The sequence below is a fragment of the Xenopus laevis genome, chromosome 4L (assembly GCF_017654675.1).
Source record: "Xenopus laevis strain J_2021 chromosome 4L, Xenopus_laevis_v10.1, whole genome shotgun sequence".
NCBI classification, from domain to species: Eukaryota; Metazoa; Chordata; class Amphibia; order Anura; family Pipidae; genus Xenopus; species Xenopus laevis.
In genome coordinates, this window is record NC_054377.1 from 121104591 (window position 1) to 121120596 (window position 16006).

The 16006-nt window shown below is 39.1% G+C and overlaps 1 protein-coding gene across 1 annotated transcript; it reads right to left on the bottom strand.

Annotated features, from left to right (window-relative positions):
* Positions 1-3086: 3086 nt before the first annotated feature.
* LOC108714556 (tubulin monoglycylase TTLL3) lies at positions 3087-15558 on the bottom strand. The gene is made up of 2 exons (XM_018258896.2): positions 15037-15558; positions 3087-3451 (listed from the first exon to the last, which is right to left on the bottom strand). The coding sequence occupies exons 1-2, from the start codon at positions 15499-15501 to the stop codon at positions 3425-3427; spliced, it is 492 nt and encodes a 163-aa protein (XP_018114385.2). The 5' UTR covers positions 15502-15558; the 3' UTR covers positions 3087-3424.
* Positions 15559-16006: the final 448 nt, after the last annotated feature.

The following is a 16006-nucleotide window of genomic DNA, read 5'->3' on the forward strand; positions in this document are numbered from 1 at the left end:
GCACATAAACTATACACTGGGCTCATGTGTAGGGCAATATAACAACTTTATTTTATTTTATTAAGGTTTCCCAGGATTGTGTAGTATAATGTATTTTCTACAACATATATGTCCATTCAACTTTAACTTCCACCTGTATGCAAATTAGCCAATGCTAGCGCAACTTCGCTACGCTTGGCGCAGTAACGCTAGCGCAACTTCGGCAGTGTTCAGTGCCCTGGACGCAAATTCGGGTTTTAGTGAATTAGCGTTGCCCCGTCGAATCTACGCCTGGTGAGGTGTTGCGCTGTAAGCGAAGCCGTCGCTGTCGAATTTTCGGAGGTTAGTGAATTTGCCCCATGTCAGAGAAGGCCTGGGGGGCAAGGGCGGGGGATATCACTGCGTGCTGAGCCCTACTGATGATATTTGTGGGTTTAGGCCCTTGGAGTATAAAGTATACAGACCATTGCTTTTATGTATACTTTATTTTTTTGTAATGACAAAAACAGAATAACCTGTTTCATAACCTTGCTCACTCTGGAATGCCTATGGAAGTGCGGGTACTAATTGGTCACTTATGAAAAAGGTCTGCAAATCAAAATTAATTTATTTAGAAGGTCTTCTTCCTTCCCTTCTAAAATTTCCGTGGCATGCGCAGTTGTCTCCTCTGTGCTGACTCTGCAAGGAAAGTTATGTAAAGAATTAGGGGCAATTACTGGAGGTAAAATTTAGCCTGGGTGGAGCAGAGAGGGGGGCTATGTAGTGTAGGGGGTAGCAATTTATAGTAGCAAGGTGTTTTAGTTCTCCTTTAAAACACAGACCAACAGTGCTGTGTAGAATTAATTTTCCCTCCTTGAGCGTGAAGAAGCTCTGACTTGGATCTCAGAGTTTGGTGGAGCTGATTTACTATAAAAAAAAAAACTATTTATGCTCAAAACGCTGTGTTCAATAGGAAATACAAAAATAATATATACATTTGGATATTCCCATATATAGAAAAATAACTGATTTCCGTTCAGTATTTACAGTAAATGTAAGGTCTGTATTTCATAGAACTACCCTATTTGGGGCAGTGACATTAGTGTATTTATTCTCGAGGCCAAAGAGCTTGTGCCTAGGGTGGCAGCAGCAAAAAATCATAAAATACAAATATTTTCGTTTATAAAAAAAATATTCTGGATTTCTTGTAAATCCACCCCTAGGTGTATATTGTAATCTAAGGAGAGATAATATTGTCTTATTCCGGTGGTTGGATTCAGGGATGAGCCTATGATTAAGTGTTTATGACATGAAACGCATAAGGCTGTGGAAACAATACTTTCTTCACTTTGACCTATTTGCCTGGTTTTCCTTCATTGAGGGCCTGCTCCTATTGTTTTTTTGGATTCAGGGATGCCCAAGTCGACACCCGCCAGCTACAGTTCCTAGTATCCAGGCCCGGATTTGTGGGCAAACCACAGAGGCTCAGGCCTAGGGTGGCAGAAGTCTGGCCGTAGCTGCACTAAGTACGGGCTGGAAGATTTTGACATTTAAATCAGTGAAGAACATTGCATAGAAGATGTGGGAGACTGGCGCGAATAGCCAGGCGGCCTAGGGGCTATGTTAATATCTACCAACACCCTTTGGCTGCAGGTTGGACATCCCTTATGTATGTACAACCCCCAAGGGAAACAAAGGACAAATAACCCCATTGTTTCAAACAGTATTTTACAGAAGCCTACATCTGTGCCACATTATATGAACTGCACCTACACAGTTAAACTATCCTTTATGTAATAACAGCCAGTATCAAAAAAGCTTCATCCTCAATAGAATGGCTTGGAAATGATTCATAAATCTCCTTTTCACTTTTGCATTTTTATCACATAGCCCTATTTTTCTTGCTTTTCCTCTGGAATAGCAGGTTTAAGGTTTTGAGACAATTTCATTTGTGATTAGGTATGAAAAATCTTACCGAGATGTGAGGTTAAGTGGAGTCAGTCTGCGTAAGTATTTATAAGACTGATAAGCTGGATTGGCATTTTAAGGTCTGTGTAATAATACGCATAATAGCAGGAATGTTATTCGCAAGATAAACCTCCATTGTTTGCCTTTGTACCTCAATTGCTCATCAACTGGAATGCTTTAATGATTGAGAAACCTTTCTACCAATGCATTGCATGGCAACAGCTTTACATGTTTGTGCATTTTATTCATTTGGCTAGATGTAAGAAGTCACAGATACAATGTTCCACTGTGCTCTTAAGGCATGCGCATGCATTATTTAGCAATGTTTGTATACGAAAGGATAATTCCCAATACAAGGGGTTAAAGCATGCACCATTCATTTTCAGAGACTGCAACAAGTCATTATGGGTCTGGTACTGCAGTTTAACAAGCTTCATTATCAGCAGTGCACAGTGCTTTATGGCACACAGGTGCTAAAAGAGTCACAATTGAGAAGGACTGACAGCACTGACACTGGACAGCTTGTAAAACACACCAAGTGCTTCCCATTTAAGTCAATGGGAGGTGCAATGAAGTGATGTATAGTGCTCTGCGGCTGGATGAATAGTGCTCTGTGTGCCATCTCTGTTCCTAGCAGAAAATATATAGAGAAGGCACCAATTGTTTAATAAAGAATAATTGTCTTCTACATTGCCAAATTATAGGTAGAAGTCAGATGAAGTTTAATTAGCTGTTGTAATGCCAGCTAGTTGTGGGATATTGCCCATACTTTAGGCTTTAGTGCTCCATCTCCACTACTAAGTTTTTTCTCCCTGTACTCCATCCCCACTCACTGTCTCATTTCTCCTCACTATGCTCAATTCCCACTGTTCTTTTCTCCACCATATGTTTTATGCCCAGTTTCACTCCTATGTGCCTATATTACCCATTGTTTTGTTTCTCCTCCATGTGTTCTATACCCACTGTCCATTCTCCTCCATGTGCTCCATCCCAACTGTTGCCTTTTTCCTCCATGTGTTCCATCCTCTCTGTTACTAAAATGATTAAGCAAGATAATGTAAACAAGGGCCTAACAAAGACCTGATGGAAACTAACCTCAAATATCATTATAAGTTGATCCAGGGACTGGTCCAATTGCCATATTTTTTCCCCCTCTGGAGCAAATTGGAGAGGCTTCAGATGGGAGTTTTTTCCTCTGGATCAACTAGCTGTTAGGCAGGTTTTATTCAGACATAAAAAGTTGAACTGGATTGACCAGCCCCACTGTTTCCTTTCTTCTCTATGTGCTCCATCTTCACTGCTGTATCTCTCCTCCATGTGCTCCATCCACACTTTTGCCTTTCTCCTCCATGTGCTCCATCTTCAGTTTTGCCTTTCTACTCCATGTGCTCCATCTTCACTTTTGCCTTTCTCCTCCATGTGCTCCATCTTCACTTTTGCCTTTCTCCTCCATGTGCTCCATCTTCACTGTTGCCTTTCTCCTCCATGTGCTCCATCTTCACTGTTGCCTTTCTCCTCCATGTGCCTAACATCCAAATAAGTAAAACTGTTACAATAGGAAAATCACTGACTGACATTTTCACTACCATCTGAACATGTTTACCTGCCATATCCAATTTTTAAGTAGTTTTCAGCATGAAACTTATTATAGGGTGAGGGATCTCTCTAATATAATAACGAGTATCTCAAAAAAATAATAAAAACAGAATGATAAAGCCAACTTCTAAAAAGAAAAATATTTGCTGGATTATTTCATCAAAATGACAGTTCCCATTAAGACTGTATTAAAAAGTAAACATAAAAATGCCAATGCATGAGCTAAAGGTGTCATTAAAAAGTCTTTGAGTCATTAAAACATATTATCGTTCAGGCACAAATATGCGCTTGGTGTTACTGTTTTTAGTAAGGACTTTGTGTTCCTAGGTCAGCACGCCACTATAAGAAATTTCAAGACAACAGCAAGTTCATATATTTATGTGAGATGTCAATTACATACTAAATCTTTCCAAGAGAACTACTGTATGTTCTGAAAGCCGGTCAATATGTTTTGTCTCTGATCTTTTTTTTTTTTTTAAATCCTTTACAACTTTATTTCCAGGCTCAGCGCCTCCCTGCTTGCTTTTTTTTTTTGTCTCTGATCTTTTAATAACAGGTCATCTAGGCTTTAATAAACTCATGGGACAAATTAGTCTTTCTTTCTAATACATAACTGGCACTGGTGATAGATTTTACTTAATATGTCTTGTGAAATCTAAATGCAGACAAAGAGTGTAAATTAGCACATCACTATTAAAACAGGTAGAAAAAAAACAGGTAGAAAACACTAATTCTGATGATTATACTCTTATTTGCTAGTGTGATGATTCATTGGTAACCGTATTTCACTTGTGTGTTATCACCTTTCCCATGTTAAATTACATGCTCGGGACCTGGGATTTTCCAGATAATGGATCGTTCCATAATTTATATCTTCATACCTTAAGTCTACTAGAAAATCATGTAAATATTAAAAAAATAGGCTGGTTTTGCTTCCAATTAGGATTAATTATATCTTAGTTCGGATCAAACACAAGCTACTGTTTTATTATTACAGAGAAAAAGAAAATCATTTTTAAAAGTTTGCATTATTTAGCTAAAAGAGAGTCTATGGGAGACAGCCTTTCTGTAATTCGGAGCTTTCTGGATAATGGGTTTCCAGATAACAGATCCCATACCTGTACAACAGTCTCCATTTAACACACGTGACAGATTTTTTATTCTGTGTATATTTATTATGTGATTTGTCTTCCCTGTGTATACTTTTATATATATATTGTACTTTTATGCACTGTACAGCACTGCGGCAATTTGCATAGGGCGGAAAATTTAAAGTTGTATGGACATCTTCATGTTAAATGTTGGTGCATATACTTACAAATTACACTTTTTAAAACACATGTCCAGGAAACCTTAATAAAGACAATAGATTTATTCTAATGCCCTACACATGAGCCCACTGTAAAATGAATGTTCCATATGTTAGCAAATGCATGGGGGAAACTGGTTACCCAAAAAAAGTTCAAGTTACGTCTTTTGCAGGCAATCAGCAGATGCCAGCATTTTTTGGACTTTGATGCATTTTCGGCTCACAGAATATAATGTAAATGACAGAAGATTGAGGAAGATTTAGCTTCTTTAATGCGCTTGCCTGGTCTGAAATGGCGAAGGCAACTCTGGCGAAAGAGGTAACGTTCAGTAAAATCTGCATTTTAGTGAATTTGCGTTCGAAATAGCGAAAAGATGCCTGTGAATTGTCAATAGCGTTAGCCACTTCACCCTTTAGTAAATCTGCCCCTTGGTGTCAGGGCCAGCCAGGATTTGAACGCTGGTGTTTGCATTTTTGGGATTATGTACTTACCATGTGAGCCACTGGGGGTATTTAGGGCTGGTCCTGACCATTTCTACTTGTACACCGCTTGTATTCTCTCTGTCTGCTTTTTCCTCTGCCCACCTTATTAGGTTCATGTGTTAATCATCATGTAATTAAGATTAGGGATGAGTGAATCTGTCCTGTGTCACCCAAACTTCGTGAAAACAGTGAAAAAAGTTCTCAGAACAGCGAAATTGAAGTTAATGGGCGTTTTTACACACAACAAATTTTTCTTGCTTCAACTCGCTTTCTTATGGTGACTTTTTTGTCCTAATACATTAAAGTCAATGGGCATTTTTTCTTATGGCAACTTTTTAGTCCTAATGCATTAAAGTCAATGGGCGTTTTTTCTTATGGGCGTTTCACGAAAAAATTTGCACATGGCAAAATTCTGAATTTCGTTGCTAATCCATGGCTGCCAATAAATTTGTTCACTTAATCACTAATTAAGACCCTTTATAAGCCTGTCCCTGACCATTGCTCCTTGCTTGGTCATTAAGTTACAGCTGAAGATCTGGCCTTCCTGCTATTTGTGTTTCTGAGAATCCATCTGGTTCATCGTTCCTGAGTTCCTTCCTTGTTCTGTGACCCCAGCCTTGTTCCTGCACTTCTGTCCCCTCCTTGTCCTGTTTCTGTGGATTTCCTGGTTTTGACCTTTTGCCTGTTCTTGGGCTCCATTGCCTGCTGCCTGACTCAACCTTTTGGCATGATTACTGCATTCTTTTTCTGCCTACCGATTGCTCCTATCACTTGTATATATTGCTTGTATATTTGTTTATAATAAACAAGAACCATGAATATCCTGTAAATGATATCCTTAAAATGGTGCTAAGTGATGTCATTGGTTATAATCGAAACTTAGTGATGTCATTATTGTCACATGACTCACTGAAGCTTGTGTATTATAATCAATAAAGTACCCCCTGTTGCAAAATATGCGGATATTACAAGTAGGGATGCACCGAATCCACTATTTTGGATTCGGCCAAACCCCTGAATCCTTCGTGAAAGATTTGGCCGAATACCGAACTGAATTCGAATCCTAATTTGCATATGCAAATTAGTGGTGGGAAGGGAAAAACATTTTTGAATTCCTTGTTTTGTGACAAAAAGTCACGTGAATTCCCTCCCGCCCCTAATTTGCATATGCAAATTCGGTTCGGCCAAGCAGAAGGATTCGGCCAAATTCTGCTGAAAAAGGCCAAATCCTGGCGAATCTAGAATCCTGGATTTGGTACATCCCTAGTTAGAAGTCACCTCAGAGTTCTGTGACCTGTATAAAAGCACTAGGGCTTTAGCCTCGTGCTTTTATATGGTTACTTTATCCACTATATTTTTCACCTTGCACCAGTTCCTATCTCTATTAAACTTTGCATTTACTATTATTACTTTACGGATTTGTTTTGCCATTGATGTTTATACTCTGAGTGACCCAGTATACAGGCTTCCACCTGATTATCCAGCCCTTATTTCTGATTTTCTCAGATTCACTGTCATCTGGTATGGTGCCTATGGATTGGAGAAAAGATGATGTTATTCCAATATTTAAAAAGGGATTACGATCCCAGCCTGGCAATTATAGGCCAGTAAACTTGACATCTGTGGTGGGCAAATTATTTGAACACTTTTTAAGGGATCACATTCAAAATTTTGTCCTAATGAATGGCATTATGAGCAACAATCAGCATGGCTTTATGAAGGATAGGTCATGTCAGACGAATTTGATTGCATTTTATGATGTGGTAAGTAAGATTCTGGACAGTGGGGGGGCAGTAGATGTGATCTTTTTGGATTTTGCCAAAGCGTTTGATACTGTGCCCCACAAACGACTGCTTTCTAAACTAAGGTCTGTTGGGCTAAATTAAGTCGTTTGCACGTGGATAGGAAACTGGCTACAGGATCGGGTACAGAGGGTGGTTGTTAATGGGACATTAATGACTTAGGGGAGGGTGTTGTAAGTAATGTATCAGTGTTTGCAGATGACACAAAACTATCCAGCCCAATTAATTCCATCCAGGATGTGGCATCCTTGCAACACAATCTTGACAAACTGGCAATCTGGGCAGCTAAGTGGCAAATGAGATTCAATGTTGATAAATGTAAAGTCATGTACCTGGGATGTAAAAATATCCAAGTCACTTATACCCTTAATGGGACTGCACTAGGCAAATCCATTATGGAAAAGGACCTTGGATTCCTTGTAGATGATAAACTTGGCTGTAGCAAGCAATGCCAGTCAGCAGCATCAAGGGCAAATAAGGTCTTGAGCTGTATTAAAAGGGGCATAGAGTCACGGGAGGAGGGGGTCATTCTTCCACTGTATAGAGCACTTGTAAGGCCCCATCTAGAATATGCCATACAGTTTTGGTCTCCATCACTCAAACAGGACATTATTGTATTAGAGAGGGTACAGAGAAGGGCAACTAAGCTGGTAAAAGGTATTGAAAATCTTAGCTATGAGGATAGACTGGTCAAATTTGGGATGTTCACGCTGGAGAAGAGGCGCTTAAGGGGTGATATGATGACTATGTATAAATATATAAGGGGATCATATAATAATCTCTCTAATGCTTTATTTACCAGTAGGCCTTTCCATCTGACACAAGGTCACCCATTCCGATTAGAAGAAAAGCGGTTCCGCCTAAATATTCAGAAGGGGTTTTTTACAGTGAGAGCTGTGAAGATGTGGAATTCTCTCCCTGAATCAGTTGTACAGGCTGATACATTAGATAGATTTAAGAAGGGGTTGGATGGCTTTTTAGCAAGTGAGGGAATACAGGGTTATGGGAGATAGCTCATAGTCCAAGTTGATCCAGGGACTAGTCCGATTGCCATTTTGGAGTCAGGAAGGAATTTTTCCCCCTCTAAGGCAAATTGGAGAGGCTTCAGATGGGTTTTTTTGCCTTCCTCTGGATCAACTGGCAGATAGGTAGTTAATAAATAAAAAAAAAAAAGATTGAACTTGATGGACATGTGTCTTTTATCAACCTTACTTACTATGTTACTATGTATTGCTTCTCTGCGGTGTGTCAGTTCGTAATACCTGGGTTCATTTGCCTTAGCTCTAAGGATCAGGGATTCGCGAAATGGGTGAAAAATTTGCGAATCTCAAATTTTGACTCGAAATTCCGACACTGGAAAACTTTGACACTGGCGAATTTTCAATGCAATTTCGTGAATTTATTTGCCGGCGCCGAATCGCTGAGATTCATGCCAAATTCACGCCTGGCGAATAAATTCACCCATCACTACTGGTCATATGCTAAGTATACACAGAATTCTGAATCCTTAAATTCTGAAACCTTGATAAAAGATCTGACTGAATGCTAAACTAAATCTGAACCCCCTTTTGCACAGTCCTATTTATATTTGTGGTAAATTTTTAAAAAAAATTGCATTATTCGGTCATTTGAAATCACGACTTTTACTCATGGATCCTAAAGATTCAGCCGAATCCAAATCCAGCAAAAGTACTGCTGTGAATTGGCCATACCTCCCATATACATTCTACAGTATGTAGTATGTATATGGAATACGGAATGCTCTATGTGGGAAAAACAATACGGTCTGTGAATACTCGCATAAAGGAGCATAAGGGCAATATCCGCAATTTCAAGAAAGACACCTACACTGATACACCAGTATCAAGACATTTTTTCAGCAGTAACAGCATTTGCCAATTGAAATGGAAAGTGTTGGAGGTAGTTCCAAAACCAGTAAGAGGAGGGGATTGGAATAAAAAACGACTCCAAAGAGAAGCCAGGTGGATTAGGCACTTAGATAGTGTTATACCTCATGGGATGAATGACCAATACAGTTTAAGTTGCTTCTTGTAACAAAAGTTGTGGTAGCCTTCTTGCATATTGTCTTTTCGCAGATATTAAGACTATAAAGATTCAATGCCAGTTATATGCAGTCTTACACAGATCTCCTGCCGTAAATGTAATGAGGGTGAGTTACAGGAGATAAATTACTACAATATATGCTGGCGTAAATATTGTACTATAATCCACATAATATATGCTGGGTCACATAGGGAGTGTTGAAAAATTGGGTATTTTTGTATCCCTTTGACCTTAGGATGTCTTGCCCTTACACGCTTGGTTCAGGTTTCTTTACCTGGGACAGCCATTATGTGCAGTGTCTCATCGTTAAGTAGGCCAGGTTTTAGTTAGACAGTGGCCTAAAGTGACATTTTTTGATACCTTTTGTTCCTTTCAGGAAATTGTTTCACTGTTTCTATTTTATTGGACATTTTGTTCTTTTTTAACAAATGGACATTTTTTAACCATCCTGGACTTATCGCAATTGGATACAAGCAAATAAAGATGAATACAAGATTGGGATTTTTTAACTTTAATTGTTTTAATTTTTGTATGCTGCAAAGTTTTCTATTTCTTATATTTGTGCACACAATTATGGTCTGAGCACTGGCTGTACTATTTATGTGTAAAGTGTCACTTTACCCCCTCACTATGGACTACAACTCCCAGCAGCCTCTAGCAGGGAATCCATGTTACAGACAAGCAGAGAGTGTGGCCCTAAGCTTTTGTATTTTTTATATCTGTGCTCACAATTATGGTCTGAGCACCGGCTTCACTATTTATGTGTTGCAATACAACCTATATACGCACCAATGTTTTAAAATGTGTTAGTACATTTCTCTTTAAATTGATTACCCAGACTGCACTATGTTGTATAGGTCAAAGTGCACGGGTGCACGTATTAATGGTCCTTATTCACTTGATAAAGGGTATTGAAACCGAAACATGTTGTGTTTACCACTGCCCGGAATAAAAAGTTGTTTGCAGTAATACTGCTGGAGTTCCTCTTCCTTCTCCTATACTTGGATCACATACTACAGTATACCCTATTTTACTTTTATTATTGTTTATTCATAATTCAAAAACAGGACCTGATTGTTTTTTCTTTAACATTAAAATGAATACAACGAATAAGGGGGTTTCTGTGAGCAAATCAGGTTTGCCTCATTTTGGTTATTTTTGCACTGATGGTGATATTTTTTATTTCTTATAAATGTATACAGAGATGAAGGAAGCAGCTCCTCTTTACTGGCACTTGGGGAAGAACATGACCCCAGCCTGCAGGGAGCTTCTACTTCTGAGAGTCTTGAGAAGCTGGCTATAAAAACATCTATGGTGCCCTGCTGCCCATGAGGGGCATCTCCAGAACTAAAAGTAACTCAGCAGATTGTGATCACAGGGCTAATACCATCAAAGGCTTAGCATGAGTCCTCTGAATAACAACATACACGTCAAATATTTTGGAGGATTATTGTTTGACAATAAGTAGAAACGTTATAATGTATGGAATTAACTGGTCAGTGTAATGTATTTTTATCTGAAAGAGTTACATTTTTTGGCATCTTGTCTGATCCAATGGATCCGCAACGGGATCTTACAGTTTTTCACGTTCTCTTCTAGTGATGCACGATGTAGCCTAATGCAGCAGATGAGAAACTGGTGCAGGATTTTTTGTGCTTCTGCAAAATGCATCAGCTCAGCAAAAATCTGGTCATGGGTAACACTATTTCTCTTTTGTGTATAGTCTGTAAATGTATTTCTACAGAAATATATGATGCATTAAATCAGGGATACAGTACCATCACCCTGTTATAGTTCCAGGGGTTCCCCTAACTGGCCTTCTGCCCCCCCCCCTTAATTCCTAACCAAAAAGGTTATAGATATATAGAAGCATTGGTATGTATGTGTATGTATGTATGTACAGGGGTTTTCCGGATAAGGGCTCTTTCCGTAATTTGGATCTTCATACCTTAAGTTTACTAGAAAATCATGTAAACCTTAAATAAACCCAATAGGCTGGTTTTCCTTCCAAAAATGATTAATTATTTTTTAGTTTGGATCAAGTACATGCTACTGTTTATTAAAGAGAAAAAGGATTTTTTTAAATATTTGGATTATTTGGATAAAATCTAGCCATGGGAGATGGCCTTCCCCTAGTTCTTAACTTTCTGGATAACTGTTTTCTGCATAATTGATCCTATACTTGTACTTATTTATATAGCACCACAAATGTACACAATGCTTTACAAGGCATAAACACAATCAGATATAATGCTGTATATTATACATTAAAAATAGCTACATCTATGCTAAAGTGCTTATGTGTTTCAGTACACGGTTGAGAAGAGGTCCCTGCCCCAAAGAGCTTTTAATCTATTAGTGTAAGGGCGTGTTGCTGTAGAGGAAGACTATCGAAGTGCTTCGTATAGAAGATTATTTTTAAAGGAAAACTATACCCCCTGAACAATGTAGGTCTCGATAAAAATATATTGCATAAAACAGCTCATATGTAAAACCCTGCTTCATGTAAATAATACTGTGAGTATATGACAGTTGTTTCACAGTTTGTTTTATACAGATTTCTATTAAATATATGTTTTCCTGTGGGATTTGACAAGTTTTTACTAATTTTGAATGAAGGCAGTTTATTTCTTGCTGCAATCAATTTGCATCTCTTCATTTGTAGCTGTAATCCACCTTGCTACTAGGGATGTAGCGAACTGTTCGCCGGCGAACTAGTTCGCGCGAACTTCGACTGTTCGCGTCCGCCGCAAGTTCGCGAACGTCGCGCGACGTTCGCCAATAAGGGGTTCGCGTCAAAATCGGTCGCCCATTCGACCATTCGATCGCTAAAATCGAACGATTTTCGTTCGATTCGAACGAAAATCGTTCGATCGAACGATTAAAATCCTTCGATCGTTCGAATCGAACGATTTTCGGATGATCGAAGTTCGCGAACAGTTCGCGAACAGTTCGCAAATTATGCCGGTGTTCGCGAACGGCGTTCGCGAACACATCGGCGGCGGTTCGCTACATCCCTACTTGCTACAAATTGGTTTGTAGTTCATATGTGGTGATGCCAAAAGTTAGGCACCCCCAAGTGATTGTATTGACTTACCTGAAACCCCGGGCCGGTGCTCCTTTTAGCAGAAAACTGCACTGGACCGGGTTCTTCCAGTGAGCACCAAGGAGAGATCGGCTTCCCAGGGCAGACTCGTGTGCAGTAGATGAAATAGCCAAATTTTTCGTTAAAGTTGGGCTTTTTGCGCTACTGAGCATGTGCACCCGTACAAGGAAAAAGGAAAAAGGAAGCGACCGCTGGAAGAACCCCCGGACTGGTGCAGTTTTCTGCCAATAGGAGCATCGGCCTGGGGTTTCAGTTAAGTAAATACAATCATTGGGGGTGTCTAACTTTTGGCACCCCTAAGTAAACACAGCCTTTCCTTCTGCTTTAATTACATTAAAATTTATATTATGGTAGGTTGGCCGGCCACTGTGTGACATATTTTTATAAGCTAATAAAATATCTAGTAATAAAATATAAGTAATTCTATGTATTCTTTTTATGTTGGTCCCCTATAGTTCTATCAATCGCAAAGGCAGTGATGTAGTACCTGTAGTAGGGAGTAGCCCCTGTAACTGCACGAAAGGAAAGGCCCTGAAATTATTTGCTGGGGATCAGAAAGGTTTAATTACACCACTGCTCAAAGGCAGGCCCAGACTGGCAATCTGAGCGTTCTGACAAATGCCAGAGGGGCTGCTATAAGGTGCCATAGAAAGTCAGTAATTAATGGGCTGGTGGGGACAGTTTGGGACTCTGTGTGGGCTGATTGGGCCTCTGTGTACCTGAAATGCCAGGGCCTATTTTAATTCTCAGTCCAGACCCGCTCAAAGGTAACCAATATAACACCTCCTTTTTATACCTCCCTGACCAGCAATGCCTGAAGTAAATTCCATATGACTATGGTTTGAAAGCTTTTCTGTAGCTACTGAAACAGATATTAATATAGAAAAATGCTAGCATATCTGCTTTAGGGATTTAATTTGCAATATACAGCATTTCTATATCTTTCCCTAGCTGCCTAGGGTGCAAAGATTGAAGGGCGCTGGGCAGCTACCTCTTCTGCCTGCCCCTAGACCGGACACACCTCAGCTTGCGCGCTCATCTACCATTGCATAAATGAGCGAGCAGCGTCACAGCGCATGTGTGCTAGCGTCAGGAAAGGAGGTGGGCGAGCTGGTCAGCTAGTTGCTAGGGCGCCTCTGCACCTGACAACCTTTACACCGTATCTTAATGTAAACTGTATCTTAAATGACACCTGTGACTGTTATTTGACTACTATTTCCTAAAATGGCTGTGACTTTGACAAATATTTGATAAAGAAAAACTAAAATCTGAATTTATTTTTTAGAAACTGTATTAATATAAAAATATATAATATACAAAAATATCTGTATTAATATAAAAATATATAATATACAAAAATATCTGTCTCATTTTATTATCTTCCAAAATAGTTGCTTCAAATTTTCTTTAAGGGTTTGCGGCAAGTACATGTCAGCCCCTTGCAGAATAAACAGGGCAGAGTTTTAGGTTTTTCTGGATCCAGTTTCCTCACGGTATCTTTCGCTGTGAGATGCTTTTCTAAAGTACGCTTGGTTATTGGATGGAGGTTGAGTCTTTCTTTGCTAGGATCTCGCAGCTGTCTGGGTGGCTTTGGTTGCTTATAATCTAGGTTGGGAAGCTTTGGCAAACTATAATCTACTTTCTTTGGTACTACAATATCCTTTGCTTTTACGGATTTGGCTCCTCCCTTGATGTCGTCTAATACTATCTTCCTAGGAAGTATATCTATCTTCTTAGAAGTACTAGGAACTTCCAACTTTATTTTCATTCCTTTATAGGCAACTGAGTCATCTAGCTTGCTGGAACTCTGGCAGTCATGTTGGATGACACTTGGAGTATATCGCTTCTCTAGCAGGCGCGGTTTTTTAATGGCATCTCCTTTTACTAGCATTTTTTCTTTTGAAATTTTTGAAATTTTAATTGCAGGCTAAAATAAAACGTGGTAAAATAGTTAGAACAGCAGTACTTTTTATGCTATATAACTATCCTTGTTCTAAAAAATCCCACAATGTTAAAGGCTCAGTGGTCCGAGACCCAATAACTCTGGAATGTATCTTCCTGAGATCTTTTGCTGAAACTTGAGTGAAGGATTCGAATGAAAAAAATTCGAATTTCGAAGTATTTTTTTGGTACTTCGACCATCGAATTGGTTAAATTCGTTCGAATACGAACGAAATCGAACGAATCGAAGTAAAAATCGTTCGACTATTCGACCATTCGATAGGCGAAGTACTTTCCCTTTAAAAAAAACTTCGACCACCTACTTCGGCAGGTAAAACCTACCGAAGTCAATGTTAGCCTATGGGGAAGGTCCCCATAGGTTTGCTAACCTTTTTTTGATCGAAGGATTTTCCTTCGATCGTTGGATTAAAATCGTTCGAATCGTTCGATTCGAAGGATTTAATCGTTCGATCGAACGAAAAATCCTTCGATCGATCGATCGCAGGATTAGCGCTAAATCCTTCGACTTCGATATTCGAAGTCGAAGGATTTCAATTCGAGGGTCGAATTTCGAAGTATTTTTAACTTCGAAATTCGACCCTTAATGAATCTGCCCCATAGTGTCCAGCCAAAGCAGTGTGTTTAGAAAACCCTACACAAAAAACCTCCTCCTCTAGCATTGCAAAGTACTTTGCACAACCTAACCTGTGTTTGTTGGTTGCCTAATCAGTCACAGTTTAGTATGTGTAAATGTGTTTCATTTAACCATTAATCAGTATAAAGGCAAATATTGATTATTATTTACATACCTGTTGATATAGAAGTTCAAAGTCGCCCACATCACACCTGCTGTCTTCCTTTCGGTCAAGAACAACACGTAGGATGTCTTCTTGAACCTGGGCGCTGAGCTTGCTGCTTACAGAAGTTGATTTTGACAGTGCAGGGCTGGCATTGATTTCTATCAGCCACGGCTGGAAATTTTCACCAAACATAAAATCTGCACCGTATAGATGAAATGTGTTTTTCCTGTGCACTACTGTATCCTGGGCACTCTTCATTGTATTGATAATTATTTCCTTCATGCCAGGCAATATCACCTCCTCCCATGCATCATCTGCTCCTGTCATCTGCAGATACTCTTTGAACTGAAAGTCATACCACATGTTTTCTGCAGGAAGATTAGGATGACGCTTCGGGGAGTTCTTACAATGCTTCTGTACGGCATTGTTACATAGGTGCACGGATCTGCAAAAACATAACATAATTGTAAGCATTAATATGCTTATAGTTTAATATTATACAGACCAAAGTGTTTTCCCACTGAAGTTTAAGGTTCACCATCATCACCATCATTATCTAGTGCCAGCAATTAACACAGCACAACAACCTATGCATCCATATTAAGAATACAATTGGAGGGCCCAGCTTACAATCTAAAGAATGGTTGTCAATACCTATAAATTTTCAGATAAATCAGGAATGCTTGGCCTGCTATGGAACTACAATTGGCAGTATCCTTCTAAAGCCACATTTAAAAAAAAAAATCAAGCAAAAAGTGAAAAGGGCTTGATATTTTTTGAGATGATCAATATGTTCCAGTGGTACCTATTGACTATGACCATGACAAAAATATATAAGGGGTCATTTAATTAAACCCTGAACAGAAGTGCTCAAAAGCATGCCTCTTAGCATACTGCTCTTTTGGGTCTGGCACCTTATATAAACTGCACAGTTTATATAAATTTATGAAGTGCAGTTACTATAAGTTTATATAAATTT

Coding starts and splice junctions, on each gene's coding strand:
- LOC108714556 (XM_018258896.2), bottom strand. CDS start 15,501: ATGCTTACAATTATGTTATGTTTTTGCAGATCCGTGCACCTATGTAAC. Junction 3,452..15,036: donor TTGAACTTCTATATCAACAG/GTATGTAAATAA, acceptor TTTGGATGTTAG/GCACATGGAGGAGAAAGGCA.